General features: G+C 43.0%; 2 protein-coding genes across 2 annotated transcripts; both read left to right on the top strand.

The window, feature by feature from the left end:
- Positions 1 to 987: 987 nt before the first annotated feature.
- LOC308123111 (tubulin beta chain-like) lies at positions 988 to 8149 on the top strand. The gene is made up of 5 exons (XM_080485391.1): positions 988 to 1154; positions 3776 to 3884; positions 4715 to 4825; positions 4917 to 5161; positions 5715 to 8149. The coding sequence occupies exons 1-5, from the start codon at positions 1098 to 1100 to the stop codon at positions 6525 to 6527; spliced, it is 1335 nt and encodes a 444-aa protein (XP_080341517.1). The 5' UTR covers positions 988 to 1097; the 3' UTR covers positions 6528 to 8149.
- A 1951-nt stretch (positions 8150 to 10100) lies between these two features.
- LOC308122931 (uncharacterized protein) lies at positions 10101 to 20234 on the top strand (the record flags this gene model as incomplete). Its single annotated transcript, XM_080485111.1, has 8 exons — positions 10101 to 10123; positions 15427 to 15483; positions 15922 to 16216; positions 16803 to 16890; positions 17204 to 17430; positions 18645 to 18932; positions 19079 to 19257; positions 20178 to 20234. Exons 3-8 carry the CDS (start codon positions 15931 to 15933, stop codon positions 20232 to 20234), a joined length of 1125 nt encoding a protein of 374 aa, XP_080341237.1. The 5' UTR covers positions 10101 to 10123; positions 15427 to 15483; positions 15922 to 15930.
- Positions 20235 to 21482: the final 1248 nt, after the last annotated feature.

The following is a 21482-nucleotide window of genomic DNA, read 5'->3' as shown; positions in this document are numbered from 1 at the left end:
TCTGAACATGTAAATCTTTTTTTTCTCACTAGGACCTCTCCTATGCACTGCCCACATGTCCTGATGCTTTGACAGCCAGACTCAGTGAAGCCATGGCCGAGGTGGAGAGTCTGAGGAGAGAGAAGAGGAATGCCAAAGATGGAGAACGGAGGGCAAAGAGCACAGTGGGGGGTCTTCTGGAGGAACTGAGAGCGAAAAATCTAATAAATGAAGAGCTGAAAGAGAATATGTCATATAATATGGAATAATAGATAAATGTGTAACAATAAATAAATAAATATGTAATAGGTAAATATGTAACATTATTTTCTATGCAATATTAAAGGTAACTACGTAAAAATAAATGAAAGTATAATAGGTAAATATGTTATTGTGTGTAAATATCTAAATTTGTTACACAAAGAAGTTATAACTTGTGCCCTAATGTACATGTTCATTGTACATAAATGTCACATTGTGTGTCAATAAATGCTTTTGCATATTTTTGTCATGGGCTCCATCATGTTTCTGCTCTAAAAGGAGAGTACAGCAGTCCCAATGTCCCATTTGCAAACTTCTTCCATTTTCTCTCAATACTTTCTATAAGTATGCTACATTAAATAAATAAATAAATGAAATAATTTTTAATTTAATAAATTAAAAATGAAAGCAATGATTCTTCACAGTCATTTAAATGTATATTTGCATGGTTTTCTTCAGAAAACACATCGCTGTCACACAGACTTGTTTAGGCTGACGGGTCAGACTTGCCACTCACAATATGGCGGCCGCTCTGACGTATCGGAGCGGTGGGCGGACACAGGCTGCGCGGCGTCTTTGGTGGTGACAAAATCCAGCGCTCCATTCTCTCTTCCGGTCCTTGCTTTTTGGTGAAGGAAATCCCTTAATATGGACAGAGGCTTTTTTTTTAACCAATTGGCGATGGCACTGCGGCAGAGACAGCCAATCAGAATCGTTGACGCCTGGATGGCCGCGTCCCAAACCTGTGGTGGCGGCGGCTGTACTGGCTGGAGCCTGTGCGGTGATCCGCTCAGTCCGTCAGAGTTCAGTCATACTACTCCGCCTCCGCAGCATCTCTCCTCCAAACTTCAGTCATCATGAGGGAAATTGTGCACATCCAGGCCGGCCAGTGCGGAAACCAGATCGGTGCAAAGGTAAGAAGCCTTAATGAAGGAAAATACGCTTTAAATTGATCGTTTTAGTGATGATTGTTACACTTTTGTTTTTATAAATCTCAATAAATTGGAAGAATAAACTGTAGTGATTGTATCGTCTGAACTTTTCTTATGCATTAAGATGTAACTTGACCAGTTAATTGTTCTTTTTCTCGAACACACATTTTACATGCTTTGATTTGATTTTTTTTTAATAGTGTTTTGATTATATCAGATAATTTGTTGTTGCATGTAGCAGTGGATTTCTAAATTTCCATTAGAAGGCTTTTGCCCAGATTTATCGGAAAATTTGAAAATTGTAAATATACATATTTATTCCTCTTGACACAAAATGCTTCCCTAAATAGGAACAATAGGGTTTTGATCAGATTGACTGTAAAAGGGCTGCTAAAAGTGCAGTTATTTTTATTTTTTTTAAGTATCCAAGTACTCTGTAAGCAGTCTTGTATTTCAGACAAAGTCCCACAGTTTGGAAGAGAGTTGTGACACTATATTGATGCTATTTGTCAGGGTCACTGCAGCTCTCCTCAGGTTTGATCCTACTGGAGGAGCAGTGAAGGTGATGAGGATGAGGATGAGGATGAGGATGAGGATGAGGTCGGCTGGACTCGATGCTTGACTGAGCAGCTGCTGCTGGGCTGCCTGCTGAGCTGAGAAGCAGCAGGAGGTGAAGGGGGAGCCAGAACAAGTGGCTCAGTGTCTGCTCTGAAAGAGCACATCAGCTCATTTAAATAACTGTTCTTCACTTTGCTCATGGCGTGAACGCCCCCGACCCCCAAAACAATAAGCACCCTCAACCCTCGCTTCCACGTCAATACAATTCCAATTTTAGTTTGTCAGGGTTTTCTGCACTTTTCTGATGTGAATGAAGCTGAAGTTAAAAAAAACTTTTACTTGTTTAAGTTTCTAATCACATCTCATGGAGAGAATTGATTTCATGTGTTTTTGTAAATTTCTAGTCATCACACATCACTGTGAGAAAGTTTACCTACGTACAATATTTGTATGGTTTTTACTTGTTTTTTTTTTGCTTATTAAGATGTTTAAGATGGCATCAAGATATTTTTTTGATCTAAAAGTGAGTGAAATCATGACTTGAGTGAAGACATGACTCAAGCCTGTGTTCAACCTAAGGTTTACACAGATAAACCCCCAATGACATGCCAGCCTTCCTCTGCTTATCCTTCGTTCCCTTACACACACACACACACACACACACACACACACACACACACACACACACACACACACACACACACACACACACACACACACACACACACACACACACACAGATTAGGGTCAGTGGACTGAGCTGCTGTGACAGTCTGCTTGTGTCTTAACTGAGTTTGGTGTTAATGTTTCAGCTGGCAGAAAATTGTGTGTGTGTGTGTGTGTGTGTGTGTGTGTGTGTGTGTGTGTGTGTGTGTGTGTGTGTGTGTTGAAGCTGAGAACATCCTGCTACCTCACAAGGGTTTCTACTCTCTTTTTCTGTCTGTATAGAGCAGAATGTTATAGTTTCCCGCCTTAAAGCTGCTCACAGAGAAAGTTCTTAATAATTCTTCATCCAATAAATTCATAAAGACTCCTGTCCACTGGGGGCAGGAGTGAGTCCATCGGGGGAGGCGTCCTGGTCCTGGAGGTCTGCAGTCCTGAATGTTCAATGTCTCCTGCTCCAACACAGTCTGAATTTAATGAACGGATCAGGATGGCGCTCTGCGGGAGGCCTGATCTGGAGCCAGTCATTTCTATCAGCTGTGTTGAAGCTGCGTCGTTCCTTCTCACTTCAGCCCGACTGAGAGTCAGAAAGCTGTTGATCAGAAATAAGTGTTTTCCACAGAAAACCTGCTTGCAACATATTTAAGGAGAAAAAAGGCAGCTTCACAACATGTTGCTGTTTTTAGGGAACCATGTGACCACAGAGGGTCCTCATAGGTCAACGTGGTCCTGGTAAACACACCGAGGGCTCCAGGTTGACTTTTCCTTTCCAGCAGATGAAGGGACAGTTCATACGGCAGGTTTCCTGAGCTGCTGCGGGTTGGCTCTTCAAAACAGGATGAAAGCAGCAGGATTAGTGGAAGCAGATGGAAACATGGGCTTTCCATATATTTTCCATATATTCCACCGGACCTTCTAAAACCCTGCACGCACACACTCGAGCTGAATGACGACGAGAAGCCTGAGGTCAACCTCCACCGCTGCACTACATTCATGTTTACGTCCCTTTATTTCACTTTCCAGTTGGTTTTCTTTACCGCATTTCTTCACTTGTGAAGTTCAGTACAACAACTCTCTCTATCCACGTGTAGTTCACTCGTTTCCAACAGAAACTGCAGAAATATAATGACTGGTCGTAATGAGGGGTCAGTTCTCCAACCAGCCACGGAGGCTGATGGGAGGAAAAAAAACGTTAGTGTTGAGTCTGGTTGTTGCACATTTGTCAAACAAAACAAAAAAAAAATCTGGAACAAAAACAAGTAAAATGTAGATTCATATTCTCATGTGTCTCGTGTGTAATTGTATAGTAAATATGGTGATTTAAATGAGAAGTAGTCTTGTTTCCCACTGACGATCTGCTCCTCCTGTTCTGCCTTCTCCAGTTCTGGGAGGTGATCAGTGACGAGCACGGCATCGACCCAACAGGAACCTACCACGGAGACTGCGACCTGCAGCTGGACCGCATCAGTGTGTACTATAATGAAGCCACAGGTGAGTTCTTGTCCAACACTAAAATACACAAAAACAGCTTTTCCTGACCCTTGATGATACTCACTCAAATGCAGTAATATCTTTAACCAAATGTATAGTTTTACATGTCTGTATAGATACATGATTACATGCAAATTATAAAATCAAATCTTTTGCAAAGTCTTGTGAAACTGACCAAAATCACACACACTAACATTTCTAGAAGCTAAAACGACTCAAAGATTCCTGAAACATTATTACTTCAAGTGCTTTTGCCCTACAGTAGTTTTCTGTGCTCTGTGTGCGCTTATGATATGATGATTTCTCCAGATAAATCAAACATTATTGTGTTTAGGATATTTAAGAACTTCTATAAAATGACTACATCACTTTCATCTAAGACCTGTCTCAATATTATTTTCTTATATTTTACTATTGTTTTCAGTTAAGAATAATAATTATTTGTTAGACAACAAAAAGACGCACAAGTCATCAAATATGCTTGTTTGTCTAATAAAAGGATACAAATAAAATGTTTTGAATATGTAAAGCATAAAATAAATGTCTTCAATTGTTAAAGACTTAAAGATGCAGTTGATATTGCTTATAATTTTGTCCACACTGCAGATGATCTCATCACACTCATAGTGTGAATTTAAACATCTAACAGATCCACAGAGCATCACTCCATCTAGTGGCGAATCACAGGTACTACAGCCAAATATTCCAGTCTCAAATTTGTTCTTGCAGTGACTGAATTACATGCATAAGTGCTTCTCATTTATTAAATACATGCCATATAGACAATGTTTAATTAGGTTCTTAACCTATGTTCTACTGTGTGTGTGCAGGTGCGAAATATGTTCCCAGAGCCATCCTGGTCGACCTGGAGCCAGGCACCATGGACTCGGTGCGCTCTGGAACGTTTGGACAAATCTTCAGACCAGATAACTTTGTGTTTGGTGAGAAAACACGAATCGGAACAAAGATGAAACAAGTTAGTTTTTCCTTCACGCCCCTCCATCAGCAACCTCCCATTTTATTTACCGTCAGGTCAGAGTGGAGCTGGAAACAACTGGGCCAAAGGTCACTACACGGAGGGGGCCGAGCTGGTGGACTCGGTCCTGGATGTGGTGAGGAAGGAGGCTGAAAGCTGCGAGTGTCTGCAGGGTTTCCAGCTCACGCACTCGCTGGGAGGAGGCACCGGCTCCGGCATGGGAACCCTGCTGATCAGCAAGATCAGAGAGGAGTACCCCGACCGCATCATGAACACCTTCAGCGTGGTGCCCTCCCCTAAGGTAACTTGTTGTAAAGATCTACCATGGACGCTTTCTCTCCTGCATTCATTATCACAGCTAATATGTCTCCACATGAGTCAAACGTCAATGCTAGTCCTCATTGTTGCATGATTGTAGACATGATATGAAATACAGTTTTTATGTTTCCTGTTGGCTTAAATAGAAAAATAATCACTAAAGAGTTCAATGATCCTGTCAGCTTCTGCTGTAAATGCTTAATTGATATTGATTCACATATATAAATCATTTGTCCCGGTGAGACGAAATGCTGGATGATGATTAAAACACCACCACATGTACATTAAGCCGATCTGTCTGTAATGGGGAAGTAATAGACCGTAACCACATGCCGACATCCATCACTGAGCTCACACAAAAGACGGAAACCTCCACCGAATTGACAAAACCAGCCCAGTGAATCTTGTATGTTCAGCATCAGTATGTGTGTGATAACTGTAGTTTAGTTCATCCCGTCTTCACAGAAGGTTGTGATGAATAAATCCATAAATGTGGCCTCATTAAAAGCCAGCTGATGTCCTTCCTCTGTCCTCAGGTATCTGATACGGTGGTGGAGCCGTACAACGCCACGCTGTCGGTGCACCAGCTGGTGGAGAACACGGACGAGACCTACTGCATCGACAACGAAGCCCTTTATGACATCTGCTTCCGCACTCTCAAACTCACCACGCCCACCTACGGGGACCTCAACCACCTGGTGTCGGCCACCATGAGCGGCGTGACCACCTGCCTGCGTTTCCCCGGCCAGCTCAACGCCGACCTGCGGAAGCTGGCCGTGAACATGGTGCCCTTCCCCCGCCTGCACTTCTTCATGCCCGGCTTCGCCCCGCTGACCAGCCGGGGCAGCCAGCAGTACCGCGCCCTGACCGTGCCCGAGCTCACCCAGCAGGTGTTTGATGCCAAGAACATGATGGCGGCCTGCGACCCTCGCCACGGACGCTACCTGACGGTGGCCGCCGTGTTCCGCGGCCGCATGTCCATGAAGGAGGTGGACGAGCAGATGCTCAACGTGCAGAACAAGAACAGCAGCTACTTCGTGGAGTGGATCCCCAATAATGTGAAGACGGCCGTGTGCGACATCCCGCCGCGCGGCCTCAAGATGGCCGTCACCTTCATCGGGAACAGCACGGCCATCCAGGAGCTGTTCAAGCGCATCTCGGAGCAGTTCACCGCCATGTTCCGCCGCAAGGCCTTCCTGCACTGGTACACAGGCGAGGGCATGGACGAGATGGAGTTCACCGAGGCCGAGAGCAACATGAACGACCTGGTGTCCGAGTACCAGCAGTACCAGGACGCCACGGCCGAGGAGGAGGGCGAGTTCGAGGAAGACGTGGAGGAGGACGCCTGAATTAAATGACAAAAACGAGCTGAAGCACCAGGAGAAGCAAACAAAACAAAATGGAAAACGAAAAAAGAATTGTGATTTGAAATGAGGGAAGGTTGGAGGAGCGCAAAGGGTTAAACTGAAGCTTGAAGCGAAAGAAAGGGAAATAAGACGGGATGAAAATTCCATGACCAAATTAATGTGCCATGCTTTTTATTTTATGTCAGGCAGGATGGAAAAAAACTAATCTCACAGAAATGTTGGTAATGTTGAACAACAGTAAAAAAGTTAAATGTGAAATAAGTGTATTGTTGCCATCTTAAAACCTGATAGGTGTAGTTTCAGCACTAACTAAAGTTATAATGAGAGAAAACATCATGTTTCAGTACGTATTGTAAGAATATCTGACCACCTTTAGAATTTGATAAGTATTTCTTAGATTTTTTTTTAAAAGTTGTTAACCCTCAGAAATATACAGGAAAAACCTGTCGGTCAATAAAAAACAATCAAATCAAACTTTTGGTATTACACTGCACGGTTAAGAAAAATCTAACTACTGCTTTAGATAAAATAACATCACATCAGTTAACATCACTGTTCAGATTGATGTGGCTCATCATCTCAGAATTGCTGCATGAGGTTTTATTCAGTCTTTCAAAACAAAATGTATTTTTAAGCACACTTATTCCAAAATAAGTACCGTCTGAGAATGGTGTCGACAACAGATAATGTCAGTCTGCTCATACATTTGAATACACAAGGTTTAAAGTAGCAGACCTGTAACCTGAAATCCAACGTCACATGAAGGAATAATCAGTGTTCATGTAAACAACTGTGAGGATCCACTCAGTGTGGATTCATGTTACAAATTTATCAGTATTTCTTCTCTGCACAGACTTGATCCTCATGTTTTAACAGCTTTTTAAAAAAGTTTTTTTTTTTAAACCAACTTGAGAGAGAAACCGTCTCTGTCCTCGTTCCAAACTGGCCGTGGAGTTTCTCGGGTTGTTCTGTTCTACGCTGGAGGCAGACAACAGTTAGTCAGGATACATGAGTGTTTATTATTATTATTTATAAGTGTCACGATTCAGAAAAAGGTGAAGGTCTTAAGGTGAAGCCTGGAGACTCCTTAATGAATTCCAATAACTTCAGTAATATAAAGTGAGTGTGTGGTTAGTGGTCTAATGAAGGTGCACACAGCTCCAACAGGTTAATCAGACTATCCAAGACTGGAATCAAAGCAAAGAGCTGCTTTATTGAACGTTAAGAGGTTTTGTTGGGAGTTTCCACGCGGCAGCAGCAGGGTTTTTCCTCGGACGCCAGCCAACGTTTTGAGGAGCATCACACTGCCGATGATGAGGAATCCACATCATTTAACCAGGTTGTGTGTCTGTACTTTTTAAAAAAAAATTTAAATATAAAGTGAGAAACGGGACTAATTGGACTGTGACTCTCCAACTGTTGAATTGTTCTTACTTTGTAATAAATTCATGAGCTCAGTGGTTGTGGGACCTTAAAAGAGACACAAAACTTCAGCCATGTTGTTTTTCTGTTTGTGACTTCATTTTTTTTTTATAATCTTTGGAATAGTCAGTTGTTTGGATGACTGTGAAATAAACAGGAAATGATCCTCTCAGTTATTATTGATCAGCCTTTAGTTTATTTGTGCATATTTCAGATTGAGCTTCCTGGAATTCATCACACTTTTTATGATAATGGAAAACAGAGTGATGACGAAGAACCTAAAATACAAAATCTATCTCTGATTTAAAAAATTGTATTTCTGCAAAGCATTGATTACTTTTATCAATACAATATGAAGAAAATATCCAAAGATTTCCAAAGAACATGATACATTTTTTTCTTTCATTAAAATACAATAAAGTACATGAATTTCTAACAGAACAGCGGTTAGCACTACCAGCAACTTGAATCAAGATGATTTGCCTGAATCTACATAGTGACAGATTCAAACAGATGCTTGTTGGGCTCCACAGGCATGAAAGTTTCATCAAAGTGACTCGTAATAAAGTTACACACATAGTTAGATACTCGAATAGCCTCATTACTTTTCAATCTACTTCCAGCTTAAAGTATTTTACATTAAACGTCCTTAAAATAACCATGACTAAATGTATATTGGAATAATAGGGTGAGTTAATGCACACTGCACATCATAAGTACTTCTTATGCTCTCATTATAATATGAATTGGCTGGTTATCAAACCTGTAAGAGTCCATGAATTCTAATCTGAGAAAGTAGAGCATATAGGTCTGTGGGCTTCCACCAGGGAGCTGAGAAAAACTGCTTGACACACTCAGTCACAGGATGGAAAGTCTCTGTAATTCATAGGACTCCATGAACAGGTACATAAATACCTCTTGGACAGTCCTTACAAATGTAGCATTGATTCAGAGGCGACAGTGGCTGCGATCAATCAGGATCGGAGACAGGATCAACTTTACACATACACAAGTACAAAGCAGGAAATCAGCACCATGGACAGCACCAACGGCACCACACAAGTACAAAACAGGAAATCAGCACCATGGACAGCTCCAAGTGAGAACCTGCAGAAGGTCGTTTGTTCAGAGGGGATTCAGATATGTTCGGTACATATCAGGAGAACTGGGCAGTACAAGGAAGCAAAGCATATTTGTGACGTGTTTTATTTGAATCAATGGATACAAGATCTGGAATTTCAACCGAAGTGTACTGATGTATGCTGTGAGACAATGAATCAGGGGACATTCACTTTCAATGTGCAGGATAATGCAGCTTTACTTTTACTTTAATGGACATCTATTTGACTTTTTTTTGTCTCGTGTCTTTTGTAGAAACAACTTCAGTTTCTAAATGCATTTCATCACCACCACTCTCAGCTGAAATAACCTGGCTGAAAAGCACTAGTTGTCTCTGGTTGATTTTCCTGCAGGTGCTACTAGTGGAGCAGGGTGTTCTGGTTCATCAGCATGTTTACAATGGTAGTCACCCCCAGCACCATCAAACCACACATGCATAATGAATTTCCAGCAAGTTGCTATAGAGGTTAACTGGTTAACTGTGACAAGCAAAGGCAAACACACCAAGTCTTCATTTGGAAAATATCTCCAAATGCAATTTAGTTTAAGTTGAAAGAACTTAAATGTTTAATAAAGGTATGGCATGTTGGGTTTTAGTTTTAAAATTAAAGTCATCCAACCCATAAACCCCCAAAGCAAATACGTGCAGCGCAAATGGTGCAAAACCAGCGGTATGACACGAATCATAATAAAATGACTAGTGCACTGCACAAACTAATAAAACTGATGGAGGATTTTCTCTTTACACGGCCTGGTTTGACCATATAATTGATAGGAGAAATCGTGGCCTGAGGTTAAACTGCAGAGCGGCTCCTCGTGGCTCCGAGCCAGAGTCCACGCGTTTTGCCGAAGCTTTCCGAGAAGAGCCGAAGTGGAACGCTCCACAACCCGACATCAACCGAAAGTCTTGAGCTGCTCCGATCTGCCCCATTGAAGTGTGTGGTGGTCGGGTTGGACGAGATTAATGAAATAATTAAAAAGAAAGATTCCTCAGCCCCTCCCCGTCCTCTGATTGTCGGATTCCAGGCTTGGCAAAGGTAACTACAACCATCCATTTATAATTATTTATTCCAGCACTCGCTCTTTTTTTAAATTCTCCAGTATTCGGTTGAAACAGGGAGGTAGTGGGTTAAATTCTGCAGTTTTCTTTGCTGTTGTGACTATTTGCTTGTGTTGAGCGGTTCATCCGGATTACCCAGGGCGTGTGGGAGCCATCAGCACCAGGACCCACTCTCACAGACATTTTCACACCAGAAACAGACTAATAACGCTTTACCGGCTTCACAGACCGCAAACACTTTATGGATTTCCCCGAAATAACGATATCACCTCACAGAATTCACTCAGGGATCTCGCTGTTTTTGAGGCATTGAGGCACCGAATATCCGAGGTTTATTTCGTAAATTCACTCGTATTCCTGTCACTGTCTGTAAAATATGCTTCTAAAGACGGTTTATGAAGCGAGGATTGCATATATATGTCACACAGGCTGCGGTCCAGTTTTTGGGAAATACCCCTCTGAATCTAAGGGGGTATTTTCTGGTCTACCCCAGTGGAAATGTTACGCAATGCACTACGGCACACATTACTGCCTCTCACCAAAGCTTTGTCATGATGAAGAGGCTGAGGGAGTCTCTGATGAAGGATGGCAAACCAACCAACTCAGTGATCTGCCGGGGGGAAATGTCATCTACATGCCTTTTGTGATAAATCTGCTTCAATTCATCTGCAGGTTTTTTTTGTCAGTCTTCATGTTGCAGCATCACTGAGAACAACTCTGCAAATCCAACTGATATCTATGGAGGACTTCATCAGTCCAGGGAGAGAGAGAGAGAGCGAGCGAGAGAGAGAGAGAGAGAGATAATGCTTTCTTCCTGGACATTAAGCAGAATTCTATTATGCACAGATTTAGGTATTGAAGTTGGTTGACTGCATTGATAAATGCTATTACAACCTCCACTATATTCTTCATTCATGCCCACTGTCTCCCTCTCATTTCCTCCTTCTTCCACCTGGTCCCAGCATGAAGGGACAGGACCCCCATTCATGCTGGAGGAGACACGCCCTAAGCTGCACCAGCAGCTGCTTCGGGCTTTATGGGAAGAAGAGGGGGAGGAGGAGGAGGTGGACGAGGAGGAACAGGAGGAGGAGGAGGAGGAGGAGGAGGGGAAGTCAAAAGAGAACAGTGCAGGGTACAAGCAGGTACAGAGGGGGGTGATTTATAATTGACTGCAGGAGTTTTCGATTTAATCCTCATGTTGTCAGTGCTGCTTTTAACTGTTTTCATTCCAAACTTAAAGCGGGAGTTGGGAATTCTGGCTTTAACATTTCGAACACTAATGCCCCTAGACGAAGGGACTAAATTCAGCGGAAATGGTTAAGAGCGTCCAGATATGGATGGCATTTATTTTTATTTTAGTGCCAGCACATCAGGGAGGAGTAAGAGGAGAGAACAAAGGTAGTACATGAGAGAATGAAGCTGCAGATGGGAAACAGAGATAGACAGGAAAGCAGAAAGATGAGAGAGCTGATACTTTAACACCGAGAGGATGGAGATGTGATGTTAACGCCCTCCTGGCTGGTGTGGGGGGAGTGGAGATTGGAGGGGAGCATTGGGGAGGGGAGTGGTGGGGTGGGGTTTGAGGGGGTGGAGGGCTCCTCAGTCCAACACTGAGAAAGGCAGTTCGGCCCATGAGATGAGGCAGAAAAATGTAACCTCCTGGTTTCTCAGCAAGAGTTACAAACACCTCAGTAAATACTCTGCCTCGTACTGTTTGACTGATCTAATTGGTAATATCTGCAGGCAGGGGAGCAATGACCCCATTTAGAATGATACCTCGGTCCCCTCAGCTCAAGGACAGCGATTTCATCTGAAGCATGGCTGGTGTCTTTATCTAAAATGTGTGGATCATCATACCTTCATGTTTCTGGAATTTGAGCTCCTCCTTTTCTTCTCTCGCTGGGCCTTGTGGAGGCTGTTTCCTTAAATGAACAGCCACGGCTCTGCCTACACTTTGCTCAATGCATTTTTCATGTGTCAGGCTTTAAAGTGTACATGGACGTGTTTCTTTATGTAATCACCATCGACCTCACATTTTCTCCTCAGACTTATGTAGTTCACCTCGTCGATGAATCAAACCTGTGATTTATGCCCCCTCCCCCGCCCCTGCAGGAGCGCTCACACATGCAAAAATCTAATGGCTCCGTAGGAAATTAAAGTGAGGTGATTCAAAGCTGCTTTCCAGGGCAGGGATTAGGAAATACACCATGATTATTGTGTTCCACTCCTGAAAAATTCCTGCCCACATTAATGCTCGAGTGTCTTTTGTGAACTGACTGTGTCTCTTGATGTCCAAAAGGAATGAGGTTGGGTTTTCATCCATTTTTTCTTTCAAAAAGCACTCTAATCTCTCATCTGAAGGAGCTGGCAGATAGTCAGTGGTTTCATATTGTTCTCAATTTCAGAGTCAGAAGATTCAGTGATTCACTGTTTCATAATGCTGGACTGGATACAAACCAGAAACTAACTGGCGCGATTCAATCTGCTGAAGGACTCTGAACACCCTGCATCATATTTAACAACCTTCTGATGGTGAAATGTGGAGGGCAGCCCGTTTTAGGAGACATGAACTAACTAAATCTGAAGGACAAAGCAATCAGCAATGATTTGGGTTTTGATCGTAAGCCGCACATCACAAGTGGACACATCCTCGATGGTTATTGCTTCATAGCTGCAAAAAGCTGAAAAGGCTTTTTGCAGTCAGAAATGTCATCAGCCTGATTGCTGCTGTTCAGCGAGTGCTGGAGTAGTGACTTGTTGTCCAGGTTTCAGACTAATCATACATAGAGGGTTAAAGACAGGCGGCACAGAAATCATCCACATCATTATGACCACCTGATTTTGTGCATGCCCTCCTGAAGAGCTCTGACCTACAAGGTTGGACCTCCACTGGACCTCTGACGGTGCTAAAGGATCCTTTAAATCCTACAAGTAGCAAGGTGGAGTCTCCATGTGACCATGTGCAAACAATTTAGATAAATACCATCCACTGCAGACAAGGAACATCACATGAGAGCTATGCTTTTGAAGGTGAATCCATTTTTCTGCTTTTGACACATCATCATGGCATCACATATTTCAGTGCATCACACTGTTCATGCACACATGGAAGTGTTACAAGTCTCTATAATTAGTCTTCCTCTAAACCTGGGGTGTCAGAGGTGTGGCCTGAGGGCCAGATCCAGCCTGCAGGAAGACATTGCAAGGTGTAAAAATGACAACGGAGACCAAGACTGAGGTTTTTATTTTTTTATTTTTTTACATAAAAGTGACAGTTTTCTCTAAGTGACTGTTTGCAGTGTTTTCAAGGATTGAGACCTGAGCAGATTGATGAGTGATGCAGCAGTGAAAACTGTGAGGGTGAATCTGTAAAAAAAGACCTGCTAAATCTTTTTTAGACCCTTTTTTTTTCTAACTTCTGTCTGTATTTTGCACCAGGAAGCATTAAACAAAATATGATATTGATATTGAAATTAAAAGTGAACATAGGTCTCCTCAGACAGCTGCGTAAGGCTACTGTCGTCCACCATTATCTGTGTATCTTCTGTAGCTGCTTCATCCATGTTGGTGTCACGGGTGGCTGCACCATGTGCCAGCTCTCACTGTGCGAACAGAAGCCGTGTCCTGGACAAGAGGCTCGTCCGCCACAGCACTAACATGGAGATCCACAGACCTGCCACAACCCTTTACATGAAGATGTCTTTGGATTGTGCTGTCAAAAAAAAACCAAAAAACAACTCAGGGCGATATTGCAAATTCTTGTGACTTTATGCTATAATGTGACAGTGCTAATATACTAGATAGACTATGTGACAATGGAATGAGCTTTTCTAAATTAATTCCCATGTAAAGGAGGGGTGATACATTCATTTCAGTTGAGGGGCCTCAAACAGCCCAGTTTAATCTCACTGCAGTATAATAACCTGAAAATTAAGGAATGAAAATACATCTGGGATTCGTTTCAGTTTATTCACAGAATAGATGTAGTACATTTTTAACATTCTGGTGTTAATTCACTGATGGAACTTTTTTCTGTTATTAAAAGAAACCCTGAATATTATTGTACAAGAAGAATCCATGTGAAGTGAGATCTTCTGTGGTACTGTGCTCCAGACTAATGTTCTTCCATTGGCTTGATAGTTTCTGCAGCCTTCAGGGTGCGTCCTTGACCAAACTGCCTCTCACTGTGTGGCTTTCAGATAATGCTGTTTTGCTCCCTTATTATGGGTGTTGGTGCAGGCTGCCGTGTGGGTCTTGGTCTCAGTGATGTTCTGGCCCCATCGGATAAAAGAAGAACAGCAGTTATGTTTTTATGATATTGGCAGTAAATGTCTTCTTAAGCAAGGTTATCCTGCAGGCCGGATTGGATGCTATATACAAATATAAAACCTTTCACCTGTCTGATTGGTTCTTTTCAAAAATTGGAAGTTGGTGTGGTAAAACTCAATGGGAAAATGCCAAAAGATGCAGCCAGTCGTTCATTGAGTGTTTTTCCTGCAAACAACTTCCGATGTGACTTCGACCTTCATCACACAAGCAGACTTTATAAATAAAACTAGAAGTATTTCAGCTGGATCAAAATGTAAGGAGTCAGCAGTTTGACTGTTTTCTTTTCACAGTAGTTTGTTCACGTCTTTCCCACTTCCTTCCATCTCATTAGCTCTCCTAATAACTGTGCTACCACTGCTCAGTGTGATCCAGTGCAGTGGTAGTAAAAGGTCAGAGTGTCTCTGGGCCAGCTGGCTCCTGTCCATCTTGTCGTCCCTCAGGGACGCTCATGAACTCTTGTGTGTAAATCTCTCCTCCAGCCTCACTGACTCTCTTTGTCCCTCCATCCCTCTCTTCCTTCCTGGTAGTTTGTGGCGTCGTGAGTGGAAAGCTGATGGCCTGCTCACAAAGCTGCTCTCTGCATAATGTCCGTCTGTCAGCCGTCTCTCCACCAGCACCACACTTCATGTACAAAACTGGACGTAATAGTTTCTACTTTGCAGAAGCCCCCCCCCCCCACAATCCCCCGAGGTACTTCTGTGAAAAGCTATTTAGTGTGGCTTGCAGCGACAAGTGAGAGCGACGCCTCAGATTTGGCACACAGATTGAATTTGTCATCTTTAAAAAGGTGTTCTGAAAATAAGCACCTAATTCAGTCAAGCAATGCATCTCCACTTGGCCAAGGAAGCAGGCAAATAGAGCGATATATCTCGTTTGAAAGTTATTTTTGAGCCATCGTCATGCTACAAAAAGCCGTCTTCTCATTTGCTCTGTGTGTTTTCTTTGTTGCAGAGATAATGAGGATGAAAGTAATCAGCTCCGTGGGGCTGTGCGTCCTGTTCTGCAGCGGTAAGCACAAACACAAGCAGTCTCTGGGGACAGAGTTCACCGAACTGAATGGCTCAAACACACGTCCTGCAAATTCACATTAGATTGAATTCAGTGAAAACTACACCAAAGCACCTAAATCATGTTTTGATCTCCTTCATTTCCTCTTGTTTTGTGTCCTACTGCAGTTTTTTGTTGGATATTTTTTGTATTTTTAGCCGTCATTATAGGATACATTTACATTTCAATTGCTTAATTTTCACTTTGAACAACCGCTCTGATTTATTTAGAGTTCTTTGTACAAGTCAGCAGAAACATGAAACAGATGTGTTGAAATTAACTTTTTTCTTTCTGTCTTCTTCTTCAGTGGTGTCTGTGGAAGGTAAAGAAAGGCTCTGCTTTTTTTGACCATTTCACATTTTGATGCATGGCACAATAAGAGTATGCTCTAAAACAAAGTGGTGTAAAATGTCTCCAGCAGTCAAAGAGGAGCACCAGAAGGCCTTCATTGGGGAGGACATCCACATCGTGGTCCCTCCCGGGAATGTGGGAGAGGTGGTGTTCAAACCTCGGACCAATAAGTCCTCCGAGGAGTTCATCATGAAGGCGGGCAAGGTGGTGAACTCTCAGGCTTATCTCAACTCTCTGGGCCACCTGGTGCTGGAGGATGTGCATGAGAAGAATGAGGGCATGTACGTGGCGAGGAACGCCAACACCTCCGAGGTGTTGAAGCACCTCATCCTCACCGTCAGGGGTAAGGAAGGGTCTGCCGCCATCTTTACCAGGGGCTCAGTGTGATTGAGGGTGCTTATTAATGTTTACCCGAGTCATGTTTCCTTCAAGATTTCATCCTGAGCTGATGATAGTCACAGAAAACACAAAGAAATAAGTTGTGTGACATCTTGAAATAGATCCTGTTGACTTTGAAGTTTGACAAAGGATATGTCTTCTGCTCCAAACACCTCACATCCCGACAAACACTGAGGATTTGGTAAAACTCCTCACCAGAGCCATGAAAAAAAGTCTGTTAACTTTAAAATTTTTCCGACAGGTGGTCGAAAAGTGGTTTTTATTGACCAGAAATACGACTTTGTTGTGTTTGACTCTAAAAAGAGTAGCTCTATTACTATTATCATAAGGAACATATGAAATGTGCACTGGTTATAATTCTAAAAATCTTTGCTTCAAAAGGAATGAACTGATCAGGAGCAGTAACAAAGGTTCAGATCTCAGAGAGCTGTAGCTAATGTTGGCTTCTCCTCCTCCTCCTCCTCCTCCTCCTCCTCCTCCTCCTCCTCCTCCTCCTCCTCCTCCTCCTCCTCCTGTTGTGTGGTGATCAGACTGTGCTCTGGAGCAGGTGGTGAAGTATGGAGAGACGTTCTACATCCACCTGGGGAACATTGAAGGCCCCATCCTTCTGGAGTTCAGGTACTCGTCCGTGAGGAACATCGTGTGAACCAGGGCTGCTCTGTCGTTCAGCTTTCACAATACCCACAATGTCTTTTCCCTTCTGATTCCTTTCTGCTACATCTGTACGTTCACAAATGTCCTGCTCATTGGATATTTTCTTATCATCAGGCCACTCTCTGTGAATCTCTGTAAATCATTAGTTTACGAAATTGTCAAACTTGTAACTATATTCCTCATTCCCTGTACACAAGCGTTTTCCTCGACTTTATTGTGACTGTGTGAAGAGGCTTGGGTCTTTTCATTGGACTCTGATTCTTGTATTGTTCTGAAGGCCCAGTCCAATTCACCCCAATCAGACGATGGTGGTGGAGCAGAGCACCGAGCCGCCCCCCGTGTTGCTGTACAACAGGACGGTGGTGGAGGACGACTACGTGAAGAGGCTTAGCGTGTCGGACCACCGCGTGACGCTGCACTCGGTCCGGATGAGGGACGAGGGCAGCTTCACAGTGGTGGACAGAGAGGGCAAGATCAGGATGAGGAACTGCCTCAATGTCCGAGGTAACTGCAACTGGACCTGATTGTTTCATTAACTGTAACTGTAACAGCACAACCATTGTTTTTGAATAATTTACAGTGTCAACAAACAAACCACAGGCAAATATCATTTGATAATTGCAAAGAGCTGGAACTGGTGAATAAACGTAAATTGAGAAGTTCAGTTCAGTTTAAAGATTGTTTTTACGCAGAACTTTATGTTAATTGTAATTTAAAAAGAGGACAGAAGTCTCTGTGTGCTCAGCCCAGAGCAGGAATGCTGCCCCTAGAGGTGGAGGTGGGTCATTACAAATAGGTCTCTGAAGAGAACAGGGTATGTAATGATGGATGAATTTCATTTCATGTTCAAATGTCCACTGTATAATGACTTATCTCTTTTGGTTGGCAGAAGGTGATATGCTGAGTTGGGTATTTAGAAATGACATTTTTTGTTTGGCAAGATATGTAGAAAAAGCATGGAGAGTAAGACTACTTTGAATCCAGACTCTTGACTCTGATGAAATGTTTATGTTATATTGAAGATGTACCATGACTGTCATCTTTCTATTAATGTATATAGTGTCATAGAAGCCCATGTGGGCTGGGCACATGTGTGCATGACACTTAAATAAAAAACATTTATTCATTCATTCATTCACCCCTCGGATTACATTCTGAATGTTAAACATTCTGAATGTTAAACATTTTCTCTGCTAAACTGTCAGATCTAGTACGTTTGAATTACACCTCCCTTTTTAAAACAACAGAGGAGGACCTCACTCTTCTTGAGTGGTTCATATAGAAGGATACAGTATGTACCAGGTGTGACCAATAGGTGTCACTGTATAGCAACACAATTCATCTTCTGAAGAAAAATAAAGGCCATGACTTGGCTGAACTTTATATAAAACAATAGACAATATAAAGTTTTATTTGAATGTAGTTTTAGTTAATGTATCTGTAATAGGTCCTTTGTCAGTCACCTGATGCAGCATCAGTGTGGAAAAAAAGTCTCCATCAGCCAGTCTTTGACTTTGTCCTCAGAGGCTCAAACAGGAAAGGAGACAATCTGAAGGATGAAGGCGGAGAAAATACTGTGATATGTCAACTAGAGGAGTGAAAATAATAATACAAGTAAATTCTCATGTGAACTACAGATACCTGCAGGAACAGATTAACTTTTCATCCTTCATTGGAAGACTGCATGTTTTTTTTTTTTAAATCTCTTCCCTCCACAGAGCACCAGACATTCTTGCGCCTCTCCTACGGACAGAACCTGAGGATGAAGCTCCACCTGCACCACTCCCTCCTCAATGTCATCTACAGACCCCGCTCGGACCACCACGACCAGCCCATTCTGCAGCGGGGGTCTCTGGTGGTCCCGCTGGACCCCCAGCTGGAGGGCCGGCTCACCGTGGAGGGCTCCCAGCTCAGCATAAAGAGGCTCCAGCAGGCTGACTCAGGGGTCTTCAGGGTGTCTGACCTGGAGGGATTTTCTGTGGCTCATGTGCACATACAGGTGGAGGGTGAGGAAAACACAGGCGCCACGCACAAACAATTTCATTACACTGTGGAAAGTCACTGTAACATCCGGTGGATTTCAGCTGCATAAGAAGCCGAGGTGACAGATAAAGCCACAGAGGACTGATTCTGTCCTTTCTCTGTGTGTCAGCCTACAAGCTTCCCGCTCTGACCGTGTCCATCCTGGCCCTGCTGGGCCTCATCGCCTTCATGCTGCTGCTGTGTCTGCTGTCCTGCCTCTACAAGGTGCACCAGAGGAAGGAGAAGAGCAAGAAGCTGCTGCTGCTCGCTCAGCAGGCTGGGAAGGGAGATGGAGAGGCTTTCAGACAGGTACATAAACCTCATCTTTACTGCACACAATGTTTCTGAACCTCTCTGAAGTACTTTCCCTCAGCCATGGACTTCAACTAAATCTAGAGTATTGGTCTATTGGACTATCTGGACTATTGGATGAACATGGTTTCTTTATCCAGGGAAAGTTCAAACTTACTTGAACTTGAGGAACATGAACAGAAAGAAAACTTATTCTGTATCATTAATAGAAGATGAATCAAACAAAAGGGTCAAACTTCGACACGTTTAGTTTTTAACATTATAAACCTTCCGGTAAGGCTCAACCTTTCTCTGCTCTAGTCTTTTCTCTCTCAGTCAAAATTCAAACCTGCCTTTCCATCTGGTTCCATTGCCGATTGGCCACATGTTGGCTGACTCTGCAGCTCTGATGGATCTCCAGGTCTTAACTCACTATCATCTCTTAAATATGACACATTTTTTCTCAAAGGGCCCAAACCCTCCACAGCATGTTCTGAGTATGAGAAGATCTTGCTGAGGAGCTCGGGTTGTCAGGAACATGATACTTCAAAACATTTAGAAACCACAGTGGCTCCAGATTTCTGAATCCTAGGACTGTAAGGAGGTAGGATGATGTCCCTCCACAGCTAGAATCTGCGACATGATGAGGGTCAGTGTTGGTATCTTGTGAGGGTTCAGGAGAGGTCACTGTGTCTGACTGTCTGCATGTCCATTACTTTCTCCTCTTACTTTAAGGAGCCTCTCACGGAGCCTCTTCTGGGTGAGACTATTGTCTTCTGGCTTTGCTTTTCCTCTTTATTCATGGTGTCCAAAGAAATGTGCTGCTTTTGGGCCAAACAAGTTTTGCGACCAGCTTCCAGAAGCATCAGGAGCGCTGACAGTTTCAGGATGTGTGTGTCCAGAGGTTTGGAGATGTTGTATCAACCCTGGACCCACAGGAGAAACTGACATCAGTCCTAATGGAGCTGCACAAGCTGATCCAAGACCTCAGTTGACCCAAAGTGTATGAATTGTTTGGGTGGATGGTGCACTGCGACCTGGAACAAAGTCTGTGTGGTACTTACAGACTTCAGGCCTGTAAAGGATGAAATCACTTCAAAACCTTCAGAAAAAATCTCCAAGCATGCAGAGTCCCAAATGTCCCTAATGGTGAAGACGGTCTGTCAGGACCTCATCCAGCTTTGATCGAGGTCAGCGTGCACCTCATCTCACCCAGTTTTTTAGTGGATTTACCTTTCGTAAGAAACACCTGTCGAAGCTATATAGATGTCTCCATGATCGGTACCAACCGGAGGAAGTCTCTGTGACTCTTCTGCTTCTCGACCAGAACATTGCTCATAAACACTCGGAATCTGATCCAAGCTTTGTTGATGTTTCTGTCTATTGTGATGAGTCAGTGTAAGTGTGTGTTTAAGTGTGTGCTGTCAGCGTGGTGTGTCATGTTTGTGGGTGTTTCTGTGCTGGATAAAGGCCAGTAGTGGTCAGCCTCAGTTAAACTCTGTTGTCACTTCCACTGGAGACGTTCGCATCGACCGGCGCGACTCAACTACTGGCCCAAAAACATGTGTGTGCTGTCAGTCTTGTATTTCGTGTGTGTGTGTGTGTGTGTGTGTGTGTGTGTGTGTGTGTGTGTGTGTGTGTGTGTGTGTGTGTGTGTGTGTGTGTGTGTGTGTGTGTGTGTGTGTGTGTGTGTGTGTGTGTGGTGTTTCATGTTGATCCTCTAATTTCTCCCGGATACAAAGTGGTTGATTGATGTGACCGGATGTGAGAAATGATGCGAGGATCTCCAGTCATGAAAAGAAATCCATTAGTTCGATTCAATATACTCTCTCAAGAAGTTTTTATATTTCCCTATTACATTCCCACCATTCACAGTTTTACATCTCAGTCTAATTCAAAGCTTTTATTAGTTTTGCTTTGCACTTCACTCTCATGATAAAGCCTGAGTAAGAAGTGTGCTGGGAACACAAGTCAGCTTCTCTGATAAATTCTCCTTTTCTAGGATCCAGTCATCTCTCTGCCAGAGGTACCACCTTAAATAAAAAACAATTTTTATTATTAAATGGGTGAGTGCCTGTACATGCACGTAACTTTAAAGAATGATTAAAATTATTAAAGCTATTGTTTAATTTGTGTTGACAAGTAAAGATAAATTCTCATTATGACTGTTTGCTTCAGCAGGATTTTGTACTTTCAGCTTGTGTTTACTTTGCTCCAAGTATCACTTCTATTTAGCAAATAAT

Source organism: Lipophrys pholis (genome assembly GCF_963383615.2).
Source record: "Lipophrys pholis genome assembly, chromosome: 17".
NCBI classification, from domain to species: domain Eukaryota; kingdom Metazoa; phylum Chordata; class Actinopteri; order Blenniiformes; family Blenniidae; genus Lipophrys; species Lipophrys pholis.
The sequence above is the reverse complement of the archived record's forward strand: the minus strand, read 5'-3'. Positions and strand labels throughout refer to the sequence as shown.